This window comes from Cutaneotrichosporon oleaginosum, assembly GCF_008065305.1.
Source record: "Cutaneotrichosporon oleaginosum strain ATCC 20508 chromosome Unknown ATCC20508_contig05, whole genome shotgun sequence".
NCBI lineage: Eukaryota > Fungi > Basidiomycota > Tremellomycetes > Trichosporonales > Trichosporonaceae > Cutaneotrichosporon > Cutaneotrichosporon oleaginosum.
In genome coordinates, this window is record NW_027072174.1 from 790,353 (window position 1) to 807,686 (window position 17,334).

Sequence of the window (17,334 nt, forward strand, 5' to 3'; positions counted from 1 at the left end):
TCATACACGTTCCATGGATTCGTTCCAGTGATCCCCGGTCCGCGAACATCCGGGCTGCTAAAGACAAGCGCTGCTGCCCACGCTGTGCATCCGCGAGTGTCGGAAGACATCGCCTCACTTGTGTCGTAGCGTCGCGTTGCGTAAAAGTCGCTCTCGCCTCCGCCGAAAATCATGCAGGGGTCGTTATGCAATATGCAAGATGCAGGATACAGCTGGGAATATGCAGGAGAATGCAGGGCGTGGTCCGACGTTTCTGGACACAAGAATTAAAGCATGGAGGGCAGGGGATCGTCCTCCCTGACCGTGCTGGCCTCGCGGATGCCTTGTCGTCAACGACGCCGCAGCCTATGGCAGGACGCGCTTACCCGCCCATGCCGGACACTATGATGCGCTCAAAAATGTCGGCGCGGCGGTGGGCACTTGGCGCTCCCGATGGCTGGCGATGACGATTGTGCAACCTTGCCGCGAACCTCGGCAGTCAGGCGATTGAGGGTCACGCCGCCGAGGATTTGCCGGTGCGAAGTGCGGTGCGAGCGGAGCCATAGGAGCGAGGGCGAGACCGAGGAGCGAGACGAGGGGATCGAGATTGGGGGAGCGAAGACAGGCGCGTTACGTAGTGGCGTTCTCGCACCTCGCACCCCGGCCACCCGGGACAGGCAGAACTCACCGTCCTCACGACCACGCATGTACCCATGCACGCATGGTGGGGTGGTATACCCGTATGGCAGAGGCTTCGCACCACCTCCGCCGCCGACGCGCCGGTGACTACGCTTCCGATGCTTCCAAAAGATGCAAGTCACCATGTGAGGCTTGTGCCGCCGGAAGTGCGGCATGGAATGCTGAGCCTGCTAAGATCCATGCCCGACTCTACAACTCTGCAGAACAAGGCCATGTCCCAACTGACGCCGAACACATCTTCAACAGCTTTGCCGTCTTGGACTACGAAACCTGCCAGCCCTCCCTCTGCACCCTGCCGCCCGCAGCGCCCTACTCTGACAGAACTCCGCTATCTGCAACTGATTTTCTCTCGGGCTCCTGGAGCACTCTTCTCCTGGAATATCGTCCTGGGAACAATGCGTACGGCATCTTCATTGAATGCCGCGAAAAGCTCCGCCGAAATTCGACGTCCACCCTGTGGCGCGGCCACTTCAAATTGTACTGCGTACTTGCATTAGGCCTGGCCAAAGGTCCGGGGGTGCTTGTATGCATTTCAATCGGTATTACACCATGATTGTCGCCCCGAGCATAACGAGTCGCTTGCCCACTAATGTGCGACTAGTGTGCAAGAAGATGTCTCAACCAAACGGAGCAGCACCGCGTCGCGCGGACGAGCCAGACGGCCGGTGCCGTACGCACCATGCCAATCAGGTCCGACATGGTCTTCGTCGGGACCCGAATCCGCCAACCGAGCCTTGGCGAGCGTCTCAGCAATCGTAGCGAGCGCGGTCGACATTGCATCACAGCAGCCTGCCTACTACGTCCCCGGGGATGCGCATCACCATGTGGCCTTCGCTAGCCCTCCAACCATGCCTCGGCGTGACAGAGACTAGCTTTGAAGGCCATGCCGGCGCCATCCCGTCCCCACGTGGCAAGCAGCTAGCACCACCCCAGTGTCCCGAAGCTTGAGCTACGGTCACGGTCGGTGCCGGCACGGGGACGGTGGCGTGAGTCTGTTCCGTTCACACCAGCGTGCCAGCCCGCGCAGTTTATGAAGCGGCGTTTCTAGCTCCCGGAACCCAAGCGACGGCCGACCGAACTTTGCTCTCCATAGCACCACGTTCAATCCATACACGCGATCACGCAACACGCGACAGCAGCGCCGAGCGCGCCCAAGTCTGAGACAGCGAGGACCGCACAGAAGCCCGCTGATTTTCAGGCACTATCGCGTTGGTCCGAAAATTTCGGCCTGATGCAAGTTTTCTCATTTTCTGCGTTTTGGCCGGTCGGAATTTCGGCTGGGATTTTAGTCTTTCTGGTCCGAGGTTTTCGCGCACAGACATAACCCTGTATTTCAGAACAATCGACGCTAGGAGTGATATCATCGGCACGAATGAATAGCGTTGCTTTAATCCATCGTAGAAGGTCATGGGTCATGGGGTCGGAGACGGCGATAGGTGCCCGATGTTGTGCTTGTGGCGGCGGTGTGGCGGGCGTGGTGGGTGCGGCCTGCCGTTCTGTGAGAGTGGACGCGTCGAAGTAAGCTTTGTGTAGCTGTTGTGGCTTTGCTTACCGCGATGCATGGGCTCGATCATAATAAGGCAGGCACGGTACACTCCATTCAGTTGCCAGCCGAGTCTGTAAGTCTCCTTACTACTTGTAATCGTTTTGCCTGCATCCACTCGCCGAAGCACCAAGCATCGAGTCATGTGCATCCGCGTGTGGAGTGGGAGTGGGAATCAAGCATCGGGCTCCGGGATACGCGTCGGACGGGACGACTCCGAAGAGAAGAGGTGCGCAATTGAAACGGAAGCTTGTGCGTTCGAAAGGACGATGGGTGACAAATGCCTCACTGGCACTCACCGGAGTCGTGCCATGGAGCCTTGGAATCGTTGCCAGGCGTCGCTGCCACTTTGCTACGTTCATGCTTGCAAGTGCCTCCGTCATGGAGTACTGGAGAGTGCGAGGAGGCACGGCGGGCCTGCTCATCGAAACACGGCACACGGTACGTCTAGTTTGCTCAAGCTTCTCGCGTGGGTGTACACTAGTGGAGTTTCAAGCTCTCAACTCTGGCTCAAAGTTGTCGCGCGAGCGAGCACTCGCACAATTGGGGCAGCGGAGACACGCCGAACTCGGCGGCCCACGCGACACGCGACTAGCTCATTGTTCAAACCCATGTCCAAGCCACTCGGCAGCCCCCACCCGGCCGACCCGCTCCGACAACTCTAACCCCTTCACTTACATCCTAATCTGCCGTCATGAGCGTTTCTCCCACGTCTCCACGGACACAAGGGCGGAGGGCCGAAACCGAGGGCCGAAACCGGGGAGCCAAGAACTCAGTCCGAGTCTAGACCATCTTGCTCCGTCGCAGGACTTGCATCAGGCCAAACGCAGATCATTCGAGTACATGCTGATGCACCTGATGTGATCGTCGATGAAACGCCCGTCTCCTCGTTCTACTCCCGCCAAAGACCTCAGCCGATGCCGACAACATGCCGAGACACTTACGTACGGTCCCACCGCCAGAGGGAGCGATCAGTCCCCGTCGAATTCTCAAGATGTTGCAGACCAGTCAGAAGTCTGTGTGGTGAGTCACCGCGCGCTGATCTCGTCGCCACCATGCCATCAGGCCGCGTTTCAAGCGTTTCAGGTGTGCCCGCTGACTTTTCATGCCGGCAGCATGCGGCACACGGCACCCACCCCGTTACATGTCATGTCGGGTCCCGTCTTCTAGAGTGCATGCCAGTCTGTGTCGTACAGCGGATGGCAGTACGAGAATTCTCGCCTGATCGCCTGATCGCCTGCTCGCCTACACATGTACACGCAGCGGAATGTGCGTGTCAGTCACAGCAGAGCGGAGAGCGCCACATCCATCCGCGGCATGTTGCGGCGTGCTTCTCTTTCTCACATCGCGACTCGATCAGCTAGGCCTGGTATGCGCATCTGTCAGGTCGGGCCAGTGTGAGGAAGTCAAAGCACAATGCGAGGCGACAGCCGATCCGAGCGTCCGAACAGCGACAGCCGTTGTTTCCCATGTGTTCCAAGCCGCTCAATTTTCGAACCTCCATCTCCCGTTGCTTGGAAAAGTCGGGTGCATCCAGCACCCCGGTACTCGGGGACACTGATCACCTGGAGTACGAGGGGAAGGGGTGCTGGGCGGCAGGCGCGGAAGGCATGGGTGAAATGAGCAGAGCTGTTACGACGGGCGCGGCGGGATGAGCCTTCCAGGGCCCACCAGTAATGTAATGTGGCGCTGCGGGCGGGAATGTGGCCTGCAGGAGTGGCGGCTAGCGGTCCATCTGGTAGATGTATGTCCAACTGGCTGAGTGCTGGGCGTTGGGACGCCCATGGCGCTCAAGGACGCTGGGATAAGATTACCCGAGGACGAGCTCGTTGGGCGGGGGCATTGCTGACGGGCGCCGGCCGACATGCCTCAAAGTGGGTCCGAGTTACGGCCCACGAACCCTCCATAATGGGCCGAAAATGTTGCATGCTACATGCTTAGGGGCTGATAGAAGCCGCTGTCCGCTAAATCTGCATTGCGAAGTGGGCCGCATGTGGATGGCACATGCTTAAGCGCAAGACGAGGTTTAAAGTGACCGCTCGAGCTCGGTCACCAAGAGATGGCTCCGGGAGATGGGATGCAGAAAGTGCTCCCGTGCAAAGACCACCCACCAGAACGTTAGTACGTTCATGCTCACGGCATGGTTTGGTGGAATTCTGGGGCGCGCGGAACAATTTGCGAGTTTGCAGGATGAAACACGATTAGAGTCCGTAGGGCCTGGACAACAGAGCTGGTCAGCCAGTGCGAGTCACCCGCGTTGTGCGACGCCCGGAGAGTGCAGAGGAGCCAGCGGGGCCGGGTGCGAAGGGCAGTCCGGGTGACCACGGTGCATAAGATTAGCAACGGGGAGAATCTGAGGCAGATCTCCAAGTTAAGAGATGAAGTATGGACATCTGACAAGGATGTCGGCGGCATGACGCGGCAAGGGCGGATAATAAAGTGGCCGTCTCAGAAGGCGGGACGCTCATAAGATTGTGAGGGCAGGGGGACGCGGACCGTCTCACATCGACATTGCTCCACATCAACCTTGTCACTACCACTTCTGCAACTTGTCAGACTCTTGTCTCAGTCTCACCCAGGTTTCGTGTCTTGCCTCTCGCTGGGATGCGCCCGTACTCGGTCATCCCGAACCCCAACCATTCCCCGACATACCGTGGCGCCTTTAATGTGTGCAAAGAAAGGATGCATTCTTTGCACGTTTTATGAAGTAGTAAGAGGACTCTAACGTAAAGGGATGAGAAAAGAATGAAAAAGCGACACCGACGATGGAAACTAGTGCACACAAGCATTGCAAGCAGCAGTAGTTGGCGGCGAACTCCGCCCTCAATGCACTTGGCGAGAACCAAGCGATCAGGTCACTTGGACACCCGCCGGCGTTTACCACGGCGAAAAGAACAAAGTCCTTGTATGTGTGGCCACAATGACGCAGCCTATGTGAGCACCCCTTCGCGGGGCACTCGGAAGCTAGCTAAGCCCGCGCGACCTTGACGTCGCAGCGCGCCTCGAGAGCGACTCCCAGCGCGCGAACCCACTCAGTCGCAGTCATAACGGCGGCCTTTGACGCGGCGTCGTCTACGGGGACGGTCACGAGCGAGCCGAGCATGTTCTCGATGTCGGGTTTGAGAGCAGCCGCAACACGAGGGCCGTACTCCTCTGCCGGGCCAAAGCCTGACAAAATCTGGCGCTCATACTCAGCTTGCGTCCAGCCCCAGATCTCTGTCACCTCCCGAAGACGGAGAGGAGGGTTGTTGGGAAGCGCTCCCAGTGCAAGGTTGGCACGACGCTGAAGGAGGTTAAAGAGCTGGACAGAAGGAAGGTCCTCGAGCGCGTCGTCGAGCTTCTCGTCCGCCTCGTCGTCAATGTCGTCGCGCAGGCGGCGAACAGAAGCGAGAATACGAGACGAGGCGTTGTCACTGTGCGAAGCAGAAGTCGCAATGATGGCAGACTCGAGAGCCTCCATAGCCTCATGAAGAGCCTCACGCGCAATGTGCTCCTGCTCCTGGTCGTCGGTGTCCGCCGACGATGGAGGAGCGGTGGGGGGTTGGACGAGGCCGGTGACAAGACGCTTGACGAGGCCCTCGAAGGACATGAGCGAGTGCGTGGCCGGGTCAAACGGAGAAGCCGTGCGAGGAGGTGACGGAGGGCGCGAACTGGTGCCACGTGGAGTGAGAATGGCGAGCGAGGTAATCTTGGCAATGGAGGGGGACTGTACCACAGTGGGGGTTGCCTCCTTTCCAAGACCCGACAGCGCCTTGTGCACAGTGCTCGGGCTCGGGGAACGGAACGAGGAGTTGTCGGCCTCCATAATGACACGCATTCCGCGCCACACGACAGCGACCACGACCTTGACAATCCAGCCTTCACCGTCGTGGCCGCAAGGAGCGGCAACGGTCTCAAGGACCTTGCGGGCGCCATCGACACGGCTGGCAAACTGCTGGAGGGTACCGGGCACGGCAAGGGCACGAGGGTGGCCGCTGCCCGAGCTCTCCTTCGTAAGGCGTGGGACGCCCGAGTTGCTCTTTTCACGCACAAGAGGCGCACCGCTGACCGCGGCTGGCACGGTCATCGAGCCAGCTGAAGTCTTGGGAGCACCACCGGCCGTGTTGCTGACGCTGGCCTCGAGGTCAACCTTGAGCTGGAGGAAGATGGGGCGCACGACCTTGCCGACGACGGTGTCAAACTTGTCCAAAGTGGGGCGGAGCCCATCCTCGAGGAAGCGGGGGGTACTGACCGAGGTCAAGCATCTGCTCGATCCTCTCACAGGTCTCCCACGCGGCATGCGCCACCGACACAGCATATGCCTGAGTCGCATTGAGTGGCGATGTGTGGTTGTGGACCGGGACCAAATTAAGGGCGGCCGAGAACTGCGGGTCCGAGAGAGCGGGAAGAAGCAGCGCGTCGAGTCGGGAGACGTAGATCGACAGAGCACGCACAGCGGTCCGAAGAATGGCACGAAGTAGATAGGTGTCCGTAGGTGCCGAGTTGCTAAGCTCACTGCGAGATGGTTAGTGACCCATCTCAAGACCAAAAATTCGGCAGGTACGACACAGGTGTACTCACTGGGCAATGCTTTCGCCGACTGTCCAGCCGGCATTCTTGCGGAAACCTTTCTTAGACTTGGCGTCGACACCGGCCAGAGCGCGGTTGACTGCCTCGTTGAAACGAAGGCCGATAGCATCGACGTGCGCTCCGGTGTGAGGGGTGTCCATGCCGGAGGAAGGCAGCGTAGCGGTGCCGCCAATGCGAGGAGTCGCCGAGCGGCTGTTAGGAGGGCTAGCCTTACGGGGAGCGGCGCCAACCGACTGAGAGCGTGGAACAACAGTAGGGGTGGGAATAGCTGCGTGAGCAAGGGGGTGGGGGAGGTGGCGTGCACGGGGCTCGGGGACGGGCGGGGGACCCAGCGGCGGAACGGCGGCGACACCGGGCCCGGGAAGCGAGGAGGCGGGCGTCGCGGTGCGCGAGGGGCGGTTGATAAGAGGAAGAGAGCGAATGGCGTTCATCTTGGGGAATTCTTTGTGTTGGAAAGAGGTGTCTGTGTCTGGCTGTGGCGGGGAGGAAGGTGGAGGTGTGAATGGATTAAGGGGAGAAGTAACGGGCCAGCTGTTCCCGGTGGCTGCTGTGCTTTACGAGGAACCTGGTGAAGAAGGGTTTTCTTATCCCATGTACGACGATGTCGAGGGGGGGATTGTGGGCTGCGACCAGCAGCAAATGCGCAAAGTGGCGCGACGAGCTCGAGTTACGTCGAGTTAGGGGGGCTTCTCGCCACTTGCGAGGAGCGTGTAGATCAGGGGTGGGAGGCGAAGTTGAGACGAGCCGGTGAGAAGGCTGGAGTGCGTAGTCGTGGTCATGCGTGAGGGCGCGCGCAAGCGAGGATCGAGAGATGGCGACGAGGAAGAGTGTGATGGGCGTGGCAATAATTGTGATCGGTGGCAAGGCGCGAATGAAAAAGGAAACACGGGTCAGCACAGACTCGCATAGAGTTTTAGTCGCGCGACCACGTTCGTGACTTGCAAACAACCTCCCGGTGCGCGATAAGCGCGCCGAGTGAGCCGGAGGGAGGCTGCGGAGGCGGGAAGACGACGATGGAAGCACGCGCGTGTTTGTACTCACTTCCGGACGTCTCCTTTAAGACTGCTTCGGGCACTACAAGGAAGTTTAAACTTCTTCATTGAAAATGGGGGCCGGTGGGAGTCGGCGTGGGTCTCTTGTGATGAGTTTGGATGTGCGAGGAGCTCAAGCTCTGCGCAGTAGTCGTCGCGAGTGGACGAGAGGATGTGTGAGAGCTGTGAGGCGAGGTTGCGCTTGGTGATGAGCACCAGAGATGGAGTTGTTGATGGAGAGAGAGAAAGAGAGAGAGAGAGAGAGAGAGAGAGAGAGAGAGAGAGAGAAAGAGTGAAGACGAGAAAGAGGTGCAAAGGGATGAATTCAGGGTCTGGGCGGGTGGGGATAATCCTGCATTCTGGTGCCCTGGACCTTGACTTGGCTATTTGACCCCGTTTACCTGTTTAGCTTTCGACTTTATTAGGATAACAGCACCCCCCTATATTCGGTTGAAGCGTGGGAAGCACTGCACCACGGCATTTCTGCTCAACGCTCCATGCACAGCAACAAACATCGACTCGACATGGATGTGTCGGAGCCGTCTGCAGCTACGCCGTCGTGTGTGCAAAATCGCGCATCATCGATAGGATGGCCGACTTGTGAGTGGCGATGACGCTGATGCTTGGGTGTCTATCCCTGGAACTGCCGGGGCCTCGGGACCGACCATACAAAATGCGCGCACTCGACACGCCCCCCCCCCCCCCCCCCACGTGCCCCACTCCAACTTTTGCCTAATTGGCCTAATTGCTTAGCCTTTTCCAATTTCGGATCGCATTCCAAACGCTCAAAGCGTTCAGCCAGTGCCACTTTGGTGCCAACTCACATCCACGCCCGTGCAACCGGTGGCCGGTGAGGCGAGCATAACGCGAGCGCCAAAGTGGAGGTGCTCAGACCTAAACACTCCTGCCGCGTGCGAGTGTGGCGCGAGTGGGTTCGTGCGATAGTTGTGCACGGCCGTGCGCATCACCCATTCGATTTCCGCGGCGCGTGCGGCGGCGGCGCCAAGGGGGGGGGGGGGGGGGGGGGGGCAATATTGCACAAGCTCACCAAATTAGGCGAGATGAGGGCTGTATCGGGGGGTAAGGCAGTGAAAATGTATCGCATTGTGGGCTGAAGGACGAGCTCGCTGCGCTGCCGAACATCAAGCACCGCGATCGAATCTCACCGTCCACCGTGACCTTTGTCATTGTGTGAATACCCAGCTGATTTCTTCTGCAACGTGACTTGTGCGAGGCGGATACATATGCCGCCCCGCCGAACTGACTCGGTCACAAGTGACCAACATCTGTTGAAAGGCACCCCGATGTGACCAGCGCAGGCGGCGTCTTGCGATGTGTTTGTGCTGAACATGCCACGGGAAAGCAGCTGGCAGGCACCCATACCAGCAGCGCTCAACTACTGTTGTGTTTTCTTTGGACCCGCATGCCATAGCTACCATTACACATCGTGATGCGCCGAGTCCGGCCTCGCGGCATGTGCAGTCATGCGGTCATTCTGGCATACTATCATGTTGTCATGCTGTCATGCGGTCACGGCGATACAGCAGACGACGCGGGTCGCAGCTCGCCGATCACGGCCAGACTCGGTCCAGGTCATGAGAGCGTCGTGTGTCGTGTATGCGGTCATGGCATAACGTTTTCGCCGCCGCAACCCACGCCATCAGCGCCACCTGACCACCTACCATGCCGGCTCCAGGACCACCTACCCAGAATGCTCGCCATGCTCGAAGCATGCCGCGTTATCACCGTTACGCAGCAGTGAATATCGCAGCCAGCGCAGCCCGTCACGCAGTTTTCTGCCCACGGAGATCGACATGCGACGCTTGCCGTTCATCAGATACATCCGAGCGCCCCGAGTCGACGCCCCCCGAAGCACGCGTGCTGGGAACACTTCTGATGATCTCGCGAGACGTAACGCCCGAGCCCTAGTAAATGAGCGTGCGTCGTGACGCCGAGCAGTCACCGGGCTTATCGGGCATGCCAGATGCGCCGTCGCCGACGCCTGGTACCATGTCCGACGGACGAGCAGGCCATCGTTTCAGCGCTGCAACAACACCCGAGGGTTTCATCTCGCTGCCGTTTCCCGTCTTGTCAATACCCAAGCGACCGCAGGGATGCTGCTCGACATGAGACAGGCGTAACTGATGCCGGCAGGCCGGCACGTTACTATCGGCAAGCTGGCTCGCGCGCTCGCACCATGTAGAGGCTGTGAACGTAGACATCTGAGGTGGAACGAGTGGGCAGCAGTGACGACAGCGGCGGCGATGACGGTGAGGCTGGCATCGTACTGTGGGAACCTTGTCGCGTAATAGGGGGGGCAGAGCGTAATCATACGGTTTAGTCTTCGCCAGCAGCTTGCAGCAGAGTTCTACAGCAGCACCGCCGTTACGGGTACCGTGGCGTTTCAGCTCACCCTGCCCCCCTCCGCGGGCCGAGAGAGAAAAGACACTCGCGCAAACGATGACCTCATCGCTCATTCCCCTTACGCATCAACCATTCCGCCAGCGTGACCGTCACCGCCTTCATTCTCGACTTTGTCGTCCGTTTACGCTGCCTGCAATCGCGATGCAGAGTAGCGCGCCGTGTCTCGGCGCGCCGCAGGGCTTGAAAACTAGAAAACTGAGATTTCGCAGGTTTCTGGTAGGTTTCTGGCAGGTTTCTGGCCCAGTTTAGGTCTGAGACATCCATTCATCAGGCTGTTGCGCACCCTTGGAGGTACGTCTGAGACAGACGCGGGGCAATCGACGCATGCCTGCACCGTAAGACCATATGAGGTGCGCGCTTCGGACACGTGCAAGGCATGCGCAGGAGGAGATGCCACTACGATACTCCCGCGGCCTCATCGTACATAGCTCACGCTCACGCAATGCGGCGTCCGCCGCCGACACTCTGTATCACTCACCTGATTACATGTGCCCTTATCGACACCTGTGACCTAATCAATGCTGCCACCGAGTTCACCACCGAGTTCACACGCTACCTCGAGGCGTACTCGGCCTGATCGACGCCTCCGCACATCCGACAGACGCGCCGATCGCGGCCCCGCTCATTGCCTGCCCGCCTCCTGCTCGCCGTTGTGCGGCATGTCCGGCATCGTCGGCCGACCAGGCCAGGTGATTAGACGAGCTACTGGACGCCAATCCGGCCGAAACCACGCTGCCGGTTCGGCACGCACGCGCAGCACGCGAGTCCACATGACTAATGTTCTGAACGCTGCCGTGGGGTGTTGCAGTAGATATAGATATCCCAAACATGTCAACGCGCCGGCGGATGTCGGCGCAGACGTCTGTGTCGCCTTGGATGTCAATCGCGCCGCGGCACGCAGATCCACAGATCCACAGATCACAGAATGTGGACCTGTGCCTCCGGATCTGGATCCACGGTATATTTGGACAGCGTCAGGACATGAAGCCGCGGCAAAGGTATTTCTGAGGACACAAGGGGTGCTTTGAATAGCAAGCCTCCAATATAGGGCTAAAATGGGCCGCGGCTGCGATCTTGATCTTGGGAAGCGGGGGTTCAGTGAGGGAGCGTGAGGTATGGCCTCAGTGTCATTGACTACGCATGGCGAGTCTCACTCCCTGCGAGTGCCAGATTGCAGGGCAGGTTGTTCAATTGAAACGAAACTCAGCCACTGTCAATGCCACCAGGGCGCTATTCACCTCGAAACGTGCATGTAGAGACGCGATGCAATCGTGCATAAAGGTACGCGTGCTACAGATTCGACGCGAGCCGCGCATGTCCTCATATCCTCATTCCGTCTGATCTCACTCCAGAACTCCATATTTCCATGGGGACTTTTTCGACATCGATCGTCCTCGAATCCCTCGAATTCCTCGAATTCCTCGACTGGCCAAGATTACATGTACCTTGATCCCCATCGCCGGCGGACCTGAAAATAACTGCACGCTAGATCCATGACACATATGACGTGGTACAATACGACTCAGCTACTAGCCACAAGTCACCTTCTCACACTACGCTTACTCGTCCGAGATCTTTGGAGCGAGGAAGAACTGGAGAGTGCCCTGCTCAAAGTCGAACTGGACGAGGAGCGGCACATCGTTGCTCATGTTGAGGCTCACCTCGCGGGCCAGCGGCGCGCTCTTGGCAAAGTTGGACAGGTACTTCAACGAGAATGTGAGGCTGACCTGCTTCTCGAGGATGATGGAGACACCGACGTCGTCGTCACCAGCGCCGGCCTTGGCCTTCTTGGATGCCTTAGCACCACCGTTGGCCTTGCGCTTCTTTGGGCGCTCTTCGTCGTCCATCTCCTCCTCGCCCTCGTCATCCAGGTCGGGCTTCTTGTCCTCTTCGTCATCCTCGTCCTCGTCCGGGTCCTGCTTGGCTGCCCGGTTGGGGCGGCGGTCCGATCCTGCGGTCTGCTTGAGCAGGACCGAGCCCGTCCCAACCTCGCCTTCAGAGGAGAAGCGCACACCCTCCTTCGACGCCTCAATCTTAACGCTCTCACCCAGAGCCCCGAGGTCGCGGCAGATGCGCTGGAACTCAGCTGACGACATGGTGATCGTCGCGTCATATTGCGTGTCAGGAATGCCGAGGTGCTCCTGGTCAATGTCCATGAGCTTCATCTCGTATTCGCCGACCCGGTCCTCCTCTGCCTGTCAGCGTCTTCGGGCTCGGACACTCACTGGGGGACTCAAAGACGAGACCAAGCGAGTCTGCGTCGTCGGCAGCTTTGAGCGTAACAATGTCGTTGTCCTTCGCGCACTTGAGAATCTTGGTGAGCGAAGTGAGCTGCGGTCAGTTGCGTTGTAACCATCCACAACCAACGTTAACACCCAGGGGAATGTTGCGGTCGCACCGGTACGACTCGAACTGGTCGGCCTCGAGCTTCAGCGACACGAGCGCGACGTGGGAGTTGTCCATCGCCTGCAGTTGCTTCGCTGTCAGTGCACACTCGTTAGTCGCCACTCACGATACCCTCATCCGAGCAGTCGAGGTTCCCGTCAGTGACGAGCTCCTTAATGGCTGGATGGCGTTAGTACGCGTCGGAGATGAGTGAGAACGGTCACTGGCTGGCACATGGGACACGCGTGACTCACCATCAAGGAGCTTCTTGAGGACAGACGCTTGCTTAACGCGTGCCTCGAGCATGTTGAGAGTGAATTGAGGGGGCGGACGGTGAGATGAGATGAGGAGAGGAGGGGGGTGATGAGAGAGCCGACGGAGGTGGTGGATGATGGAGACTGGAGGAAACGACAAATGTTGTCTTCAGGCTCCCAGGGAGGACGCGTCGCGCCGCTCATCAGACTGGTTGACGCGTACCGTCACCCATTTAGTACATTTTCCACGTCATTTTGTTACCACGTGTTTTGCGCGTGGAATGATGTCGGCCTCCACCCGGATCTGACGCGTCGACACTCGCCGCCTGAAAGTGCGCAGGCCCGCGCGGCAACACGTTCGATAATCTCCATCTCACGCTTGTTAGCAAATCGTCTTCGTTCTCATCTCCTCTTGTTACATCAGTCGCCCGTAGCAAGCAATCAAGGCAGCCCTTCACCTTATCAAGAGCTCTTTAATCCTGCACCATGGCAGCGCTCAACTGCCAGCCGGTAAGGCCAAGGACATTGCACACGCTGACAAACTCAGCTGTACGAGACGTACAATGTCTACGTTTCACCCAGCTCTTACGTCTTTGAGCCTTCCAGCTCTACTGTTCCTGCTCTCGGTACTGATTCGTCGCGCTTGACCAACGAGAAGGATGTGCGCGAGAACCTCGTCGTTGACCGCCGCTCCGGACGGATCTCGCTTGACGGTTAGCTTCTGCGTTTCTTGCCCAGCTGACGATCAGTGTCCTCCTCAATACCCGTGGGCCGTGACAAGGTCATCACTTGCTACGGAATTCTGGGCATGATTACCCTCGCCACCAGTGGGTCAAGATGCCCGTATTAGTTGATTAACGGCAGCCGACTATATCGTCATTATTACGCAGCGCACGCCGAGCTGCCGTCTCCTCACGCACCAGATCTATCTCGCCACCGATTTCCGCCTCCTTCCTCTTAACCCGGCTTCGTCGTCCCAGGCTATCCTGGGCAACCCCATCGAGAATGAGCTCGTGTCGCTTGTGGAGCAGGGTCTTAAGGCCGGCCCGATGTGGTTCTCCTACGGCTGGGACCTCACCAACACTCTTCAGCGCCAGAAGGCTCTCGAGGACGCCGGTATGGGCCCGGGACGCGCACCGCTTTGGAAGCGTGCAGACGAGCGTTTCTTCTGGAATCGGTTCCTTCAGGACCGTTTCATTACCCTCACCGAGAGTGGTACTGACGTGAGTGCCGTAATGTCGGCAACGAGTGCTTCACTGACAGATAGCTGAGCCGCTTCATTCTTCCTGCCATGTTCGGATGTGAGTCTATGAATCTGCCTTGCGCGGCCACTGACTTCAGTGCTCGAGCTGCGCTCCGCTGTCATCAACAACCGTGATTTCCTCTTTTGCCTCATCGCGCGCCGCTCGCGCCACCGCGTTGGCACCCGCTACTTCACACGCGGAATTGACAACAACGGCAACGTCGCCAACTTCAACGAGACAGAGCAAATCGTGCTTCTTGACCCGATCGATGACACCAAGTCGATGCGCGGTCGCGTTGATGGCCGAGAGCGCTTGTCGTTTGTTCAGATTCGTGGAAGTGTCCCAGTGTTCTGGGCGGAAATCAACAACCTGCGGTATAAGCCCGACCTTCAAATCATGGATATTCCCGAGACGGTTGGCTCGTACCGCCAGCACATGCACCAACTGGTCGACAAGTACGGCTCGGTGTACTCGCTCAACCTTGTCAACCAAAAGGGCTACGAGAAGCCAGTCAAGGATGCCTTCGAGACCGTCGTCAATGTCACCAACAACAGCGACCGCCAGCTGGCGGAGCAGACCCGATACATTTATTGGGACTTCCACGCCCAGTGCAAGGGTATGCGCTTCGATCGCATTGAGAACCTCGTCGGCGACTTGCAAGAGCAGCTCCTCGCCGATGGGTGGTATCATACGGTCGCTCCTGCTCCGTCTGGCGTAGGCAACTCGAGCGCTGGAGCAAGGGTTCTCAGCGTGCAGAAGGGTGTCATCCGCTCCAACTGCATGGACTGTCTGGATCGTACCAATGTTACTCAGGCCGCGTTTGCTAAATGGGCATTGAACCAGCAGCTCCGCCAGGTTGGCATCCTCAGCGTCAAGGAAGGCGTCGAGGATCACCCCGAGTTCATGCTCATCTTCCGCAACGTGTGGGCCGACCACGCCGATGGTGTCTCCAAAGCATACGCCGGCACTGGTGCGCTCAAGACCGACTTTACTCGCACGGGCAAGCGCTCCAAAGAGGGTCTTTTGCAAGACGGCATTAACTCCGTTATGCGCTACGTCAAGAACAACTTCTTTGACGGCGACCGCCAAGATTCGTACGATCTCATCACGGGATCGTATGTGGTCCGCCGCGGGGGGATCCCGCCGCTCAGCGACACTCGTCCGGTCCTCCTCCGCTCAATGCCCTATATACTGGTGTTTGCACTCACGATGATCCTCGCGGCCCTTACTCTGCCGCGTACATCTGGTGCGTCAGCCGGCAGGCTTCGCTGACATACAGAGTGGTCCATTTATTCCTTCCTCCTCCTCTGGCTAGCGCTTGCTTTCGTCGCCGGCTCGTACATTTGGGGCAACGTGAGTGAGCACCTTATTAAGGCTGACAACAGGGCACTTCGTATGTCGCTTGGCCGCGCCTGAACCCGCCCCACGAGATCCTTTCGTACGAGGGGCCTGGCTTCCGCGGCACGCGTCGGGGACGCGGCATGAGCATCTCGAGTACTGTGCCGCACAAGAAGTCACGCTCCAAGTCACGCGTCTTCGATGACATTGAGCTCAAGAAGAAGGGCTCGCTGATCGACTAGAAGCATCTGGGAAAATTGGAGGATATCTCTTGGCGCACCGGGACATGCACATTTTGTTGAATAGATTCGTATATGGAGATGTTAATACAATAGACTGGCGTTCTTTGGCGAAGCGATTACAGCCTGTTTCGCCTGCCCAGACAGCGTCGCCAGGCGACTCTCCGCCGAGTCACCATTCCATCGCTCCCCCTCGGGCGTGAAATGCAAAATCGGCGGTCCAAGTTGCTCGATTACAAAAGACGCTGACACCGTCCCATGCAGCGCGGCCTCATACGGGTCGCCCGTAAGGTAAAGCCCGGCGATGTATCCGCCGATGAACGCGTTACCCGCTGTTATCAGCGTTGGCTAAGGTTCGGTGCAACCACGTCCGCCCCATTTTGAACTCTTGAGAAAGGTCATGCGCACGCTCCCAGGTTCTACTCACCTCCGGTGACATCTTGAACTCTGTGCTGCTCGCCTTGAAAAAACGAGGGAATCCAGCAGATCCCGCCTTCGGCTGTTCCAATGCATGCACCGAGGGAGCTGCATCTGATAGCGAGAATGCCCTTTCCGCGGCTGCCCACGCCCAGAGCCAGCAAGTGCCGCATAACCTTCTCCACGGCTTCGATAATCTCTTGCCGGTCGTCAGGAATTGGACGAGCATACAGCGACAACAGCTCTTCGTGGTTCGGTCTAGGGTCAGCTCCCAGAATTTTCAGTGGCAATAGGAGCTCACGATAGCACATCTACGAGTGCTGCCGCTTTTTCGAAGGCAGTGAGTTCTCCCGGATGGCACGAGGTCGGCGCTGGCTCGAATACTATTCGGGGATGCCAGGAGGTGAGGCTTAGTTCGGAGATGAGACCGAGCAGGGCTGTGCTAGAGTACGGCGGAGGGACATGCAGCCACTCGGCGCCGGCGAGAGGGCCAGACGCCAGCTCTCTGCCGCTGCGCACTGCTGGCTTAACGATGTGCGCGTAACTAGAGTCAGAAGAAGCTTTGCCAAACGAAAGCCAGTGCCCCTGCCCTGTCGGACTCTACAGACATATGTTGTACGTGAGAATCCGGATTGCCCGTTCCCCGTGCCACCCACCTTCTCACGGCGTCGTCATACCGGATTCTCGCCGTCGGAACCCGCGCCCCCGGGACGCGATTGAATACCCACATTTCCGGACCATACGAGTGGAGCTGCTTCTCGAGCTTGAGTGGGAGGTCGTCAAACTCGTCATCCCCAGGGAACTCTGTATCTGCGACTGGTGGCGGGTGTAAAGGGTCGTCTATCAGCGATTCAACCGCCTCAACCTCCTTGGTCACTTGTCCTTGTCTCTTCATTTCTCTTTCCAGAAATTTTCCCGATGTTCCTCTCCCATCTTCGGGGTCCCTCCTTGTAGTACCAGGTGAGCGATCGATTACCGTGCGCAACGATTGTGGCGCGAGCCACACCCGTGCGCCGATCAAAGCGTACATCGCGCCGCCGCCGATCACTATCTTGCTGTCTCTTGAAATTTCACCAAAAGCCTCGATTTGTGGTGTTTGTGCTCCCCGAGAGGAGGGTGAGGCCGATGCTGAGCCAGGTGAAGTGGCGGCCGATTGTCTTGTCGGCAAGGGCAAGGAAACGAGTGGCGGAGTCACGGCAGGCACGCTCGGTG

The 17,334-nt window shown here is 58.5% G+C and overlaps 5 protein-coding genes across 5 annotated transcripts; 2 read left to right on the top strand and 3 right to left on the bottom strand.

Moving 5' to 3' along the window:
• Positions 1-2,602: 2,602 nt before the first annotated feature.
• On the top strand, positions 2,603-3,085 carry COLE_05841 (uncharacterized protein; the record flags this gene model as incomplete). Its single annotated transcript, XM_018423924.2, has 1 exon — positions 2,603-3,085. The coding sequence occupies one exon, from the start codon at positions 2,603-2,605 to the stop codon at positions 3,083-3,085; it is 483 nt and encodes a 160-aa protein (XP_018276816.2).
• A 2,104-nt stretch (positions 3,086-5,189) lies between these two features.
• COLE_05842 (uncharacterized protein) lies at positions 5,190-6,899 on the bottom strand (the record flags this gene model as incomplete). The annotated part of the gene is made up of 2 exons (XM_018420480.2): positions 5,190-6,715; positions 6,782-6,899. The coding sequence occupies 2 exons, from the start codon at positions 6,897-6,899 to the stop codon at positions 5,190-5,192; spliced, it is 1,644 nt and encodes a 547-aa protein (XP_018276815.2).
• A 4,905-nt stretch (positions 6,900-11,804) lies between these two features.
• On the bottom strand, positions 11,805-12,936 carry COLE_05843 (uncharacterized protein; the record flags this gene model as incomplete). Its single annotated transcript, XM_018424730.1, has 5 exons — positions 11,805-12,436; positions 12,471-12,576; positions 12,613-12,711; positions 12,758-12,810; positions 12,885-12,936. The coding sequence occupies 5 exons, from the start codon at positions 12,934-12,936 to the stop codon at positions 11,805-11,807; spliced, it is 942 nt and encodes a 313-aa protein (XP_018282296.1).
• Positions 12,937-13,370: 434 nt separating this feature from the next.
• Positions 13,371-15,400, top strand: COLE_05844 (uncharacterized protein; the record flags this gene model as incomplete). The annotated part of the gene is made up of 6 exons (XM_018421799.2): positions 13,371-13,394; positions 13,432-13,597; positions 13,634-13,711; positions 13,749-14,107; positions 14,152-14,185; positions 14,226-15,400. The coding sequence occupies 6 exons, from the start codon at positions 13,371-13,373 to the stop codon at positions 15,398-15,400; spliced, it is 1,836 nt and encodes a 611-aa protein (XP_018282297.1).
• A 389-nt stretch (positions 15,401-15,789) lies between these two features.
• On the bottom strand, positions 15,790-17,152 carry COLE_05845 (uncharacterized protein; the record flags this gene model as incomplete). Its single annotated transcript, XM_018420087.2, has 5 exons — positions 15,790-16,037; positions 16,133-16,380; positions 16,424-16,666; positions 16,779-16,926; positions 17,080-17,152. The coding sequence occupies 5 exons, from the start codon at positions 17,150-17,152 to the stop codon at positions 15,790-15,792; spliced, it is 960 nt and encodes a 319-aa protein (XP_018282298.2).
• Positions 17,153-17,334: the final 182 nt, after the last annotated feature.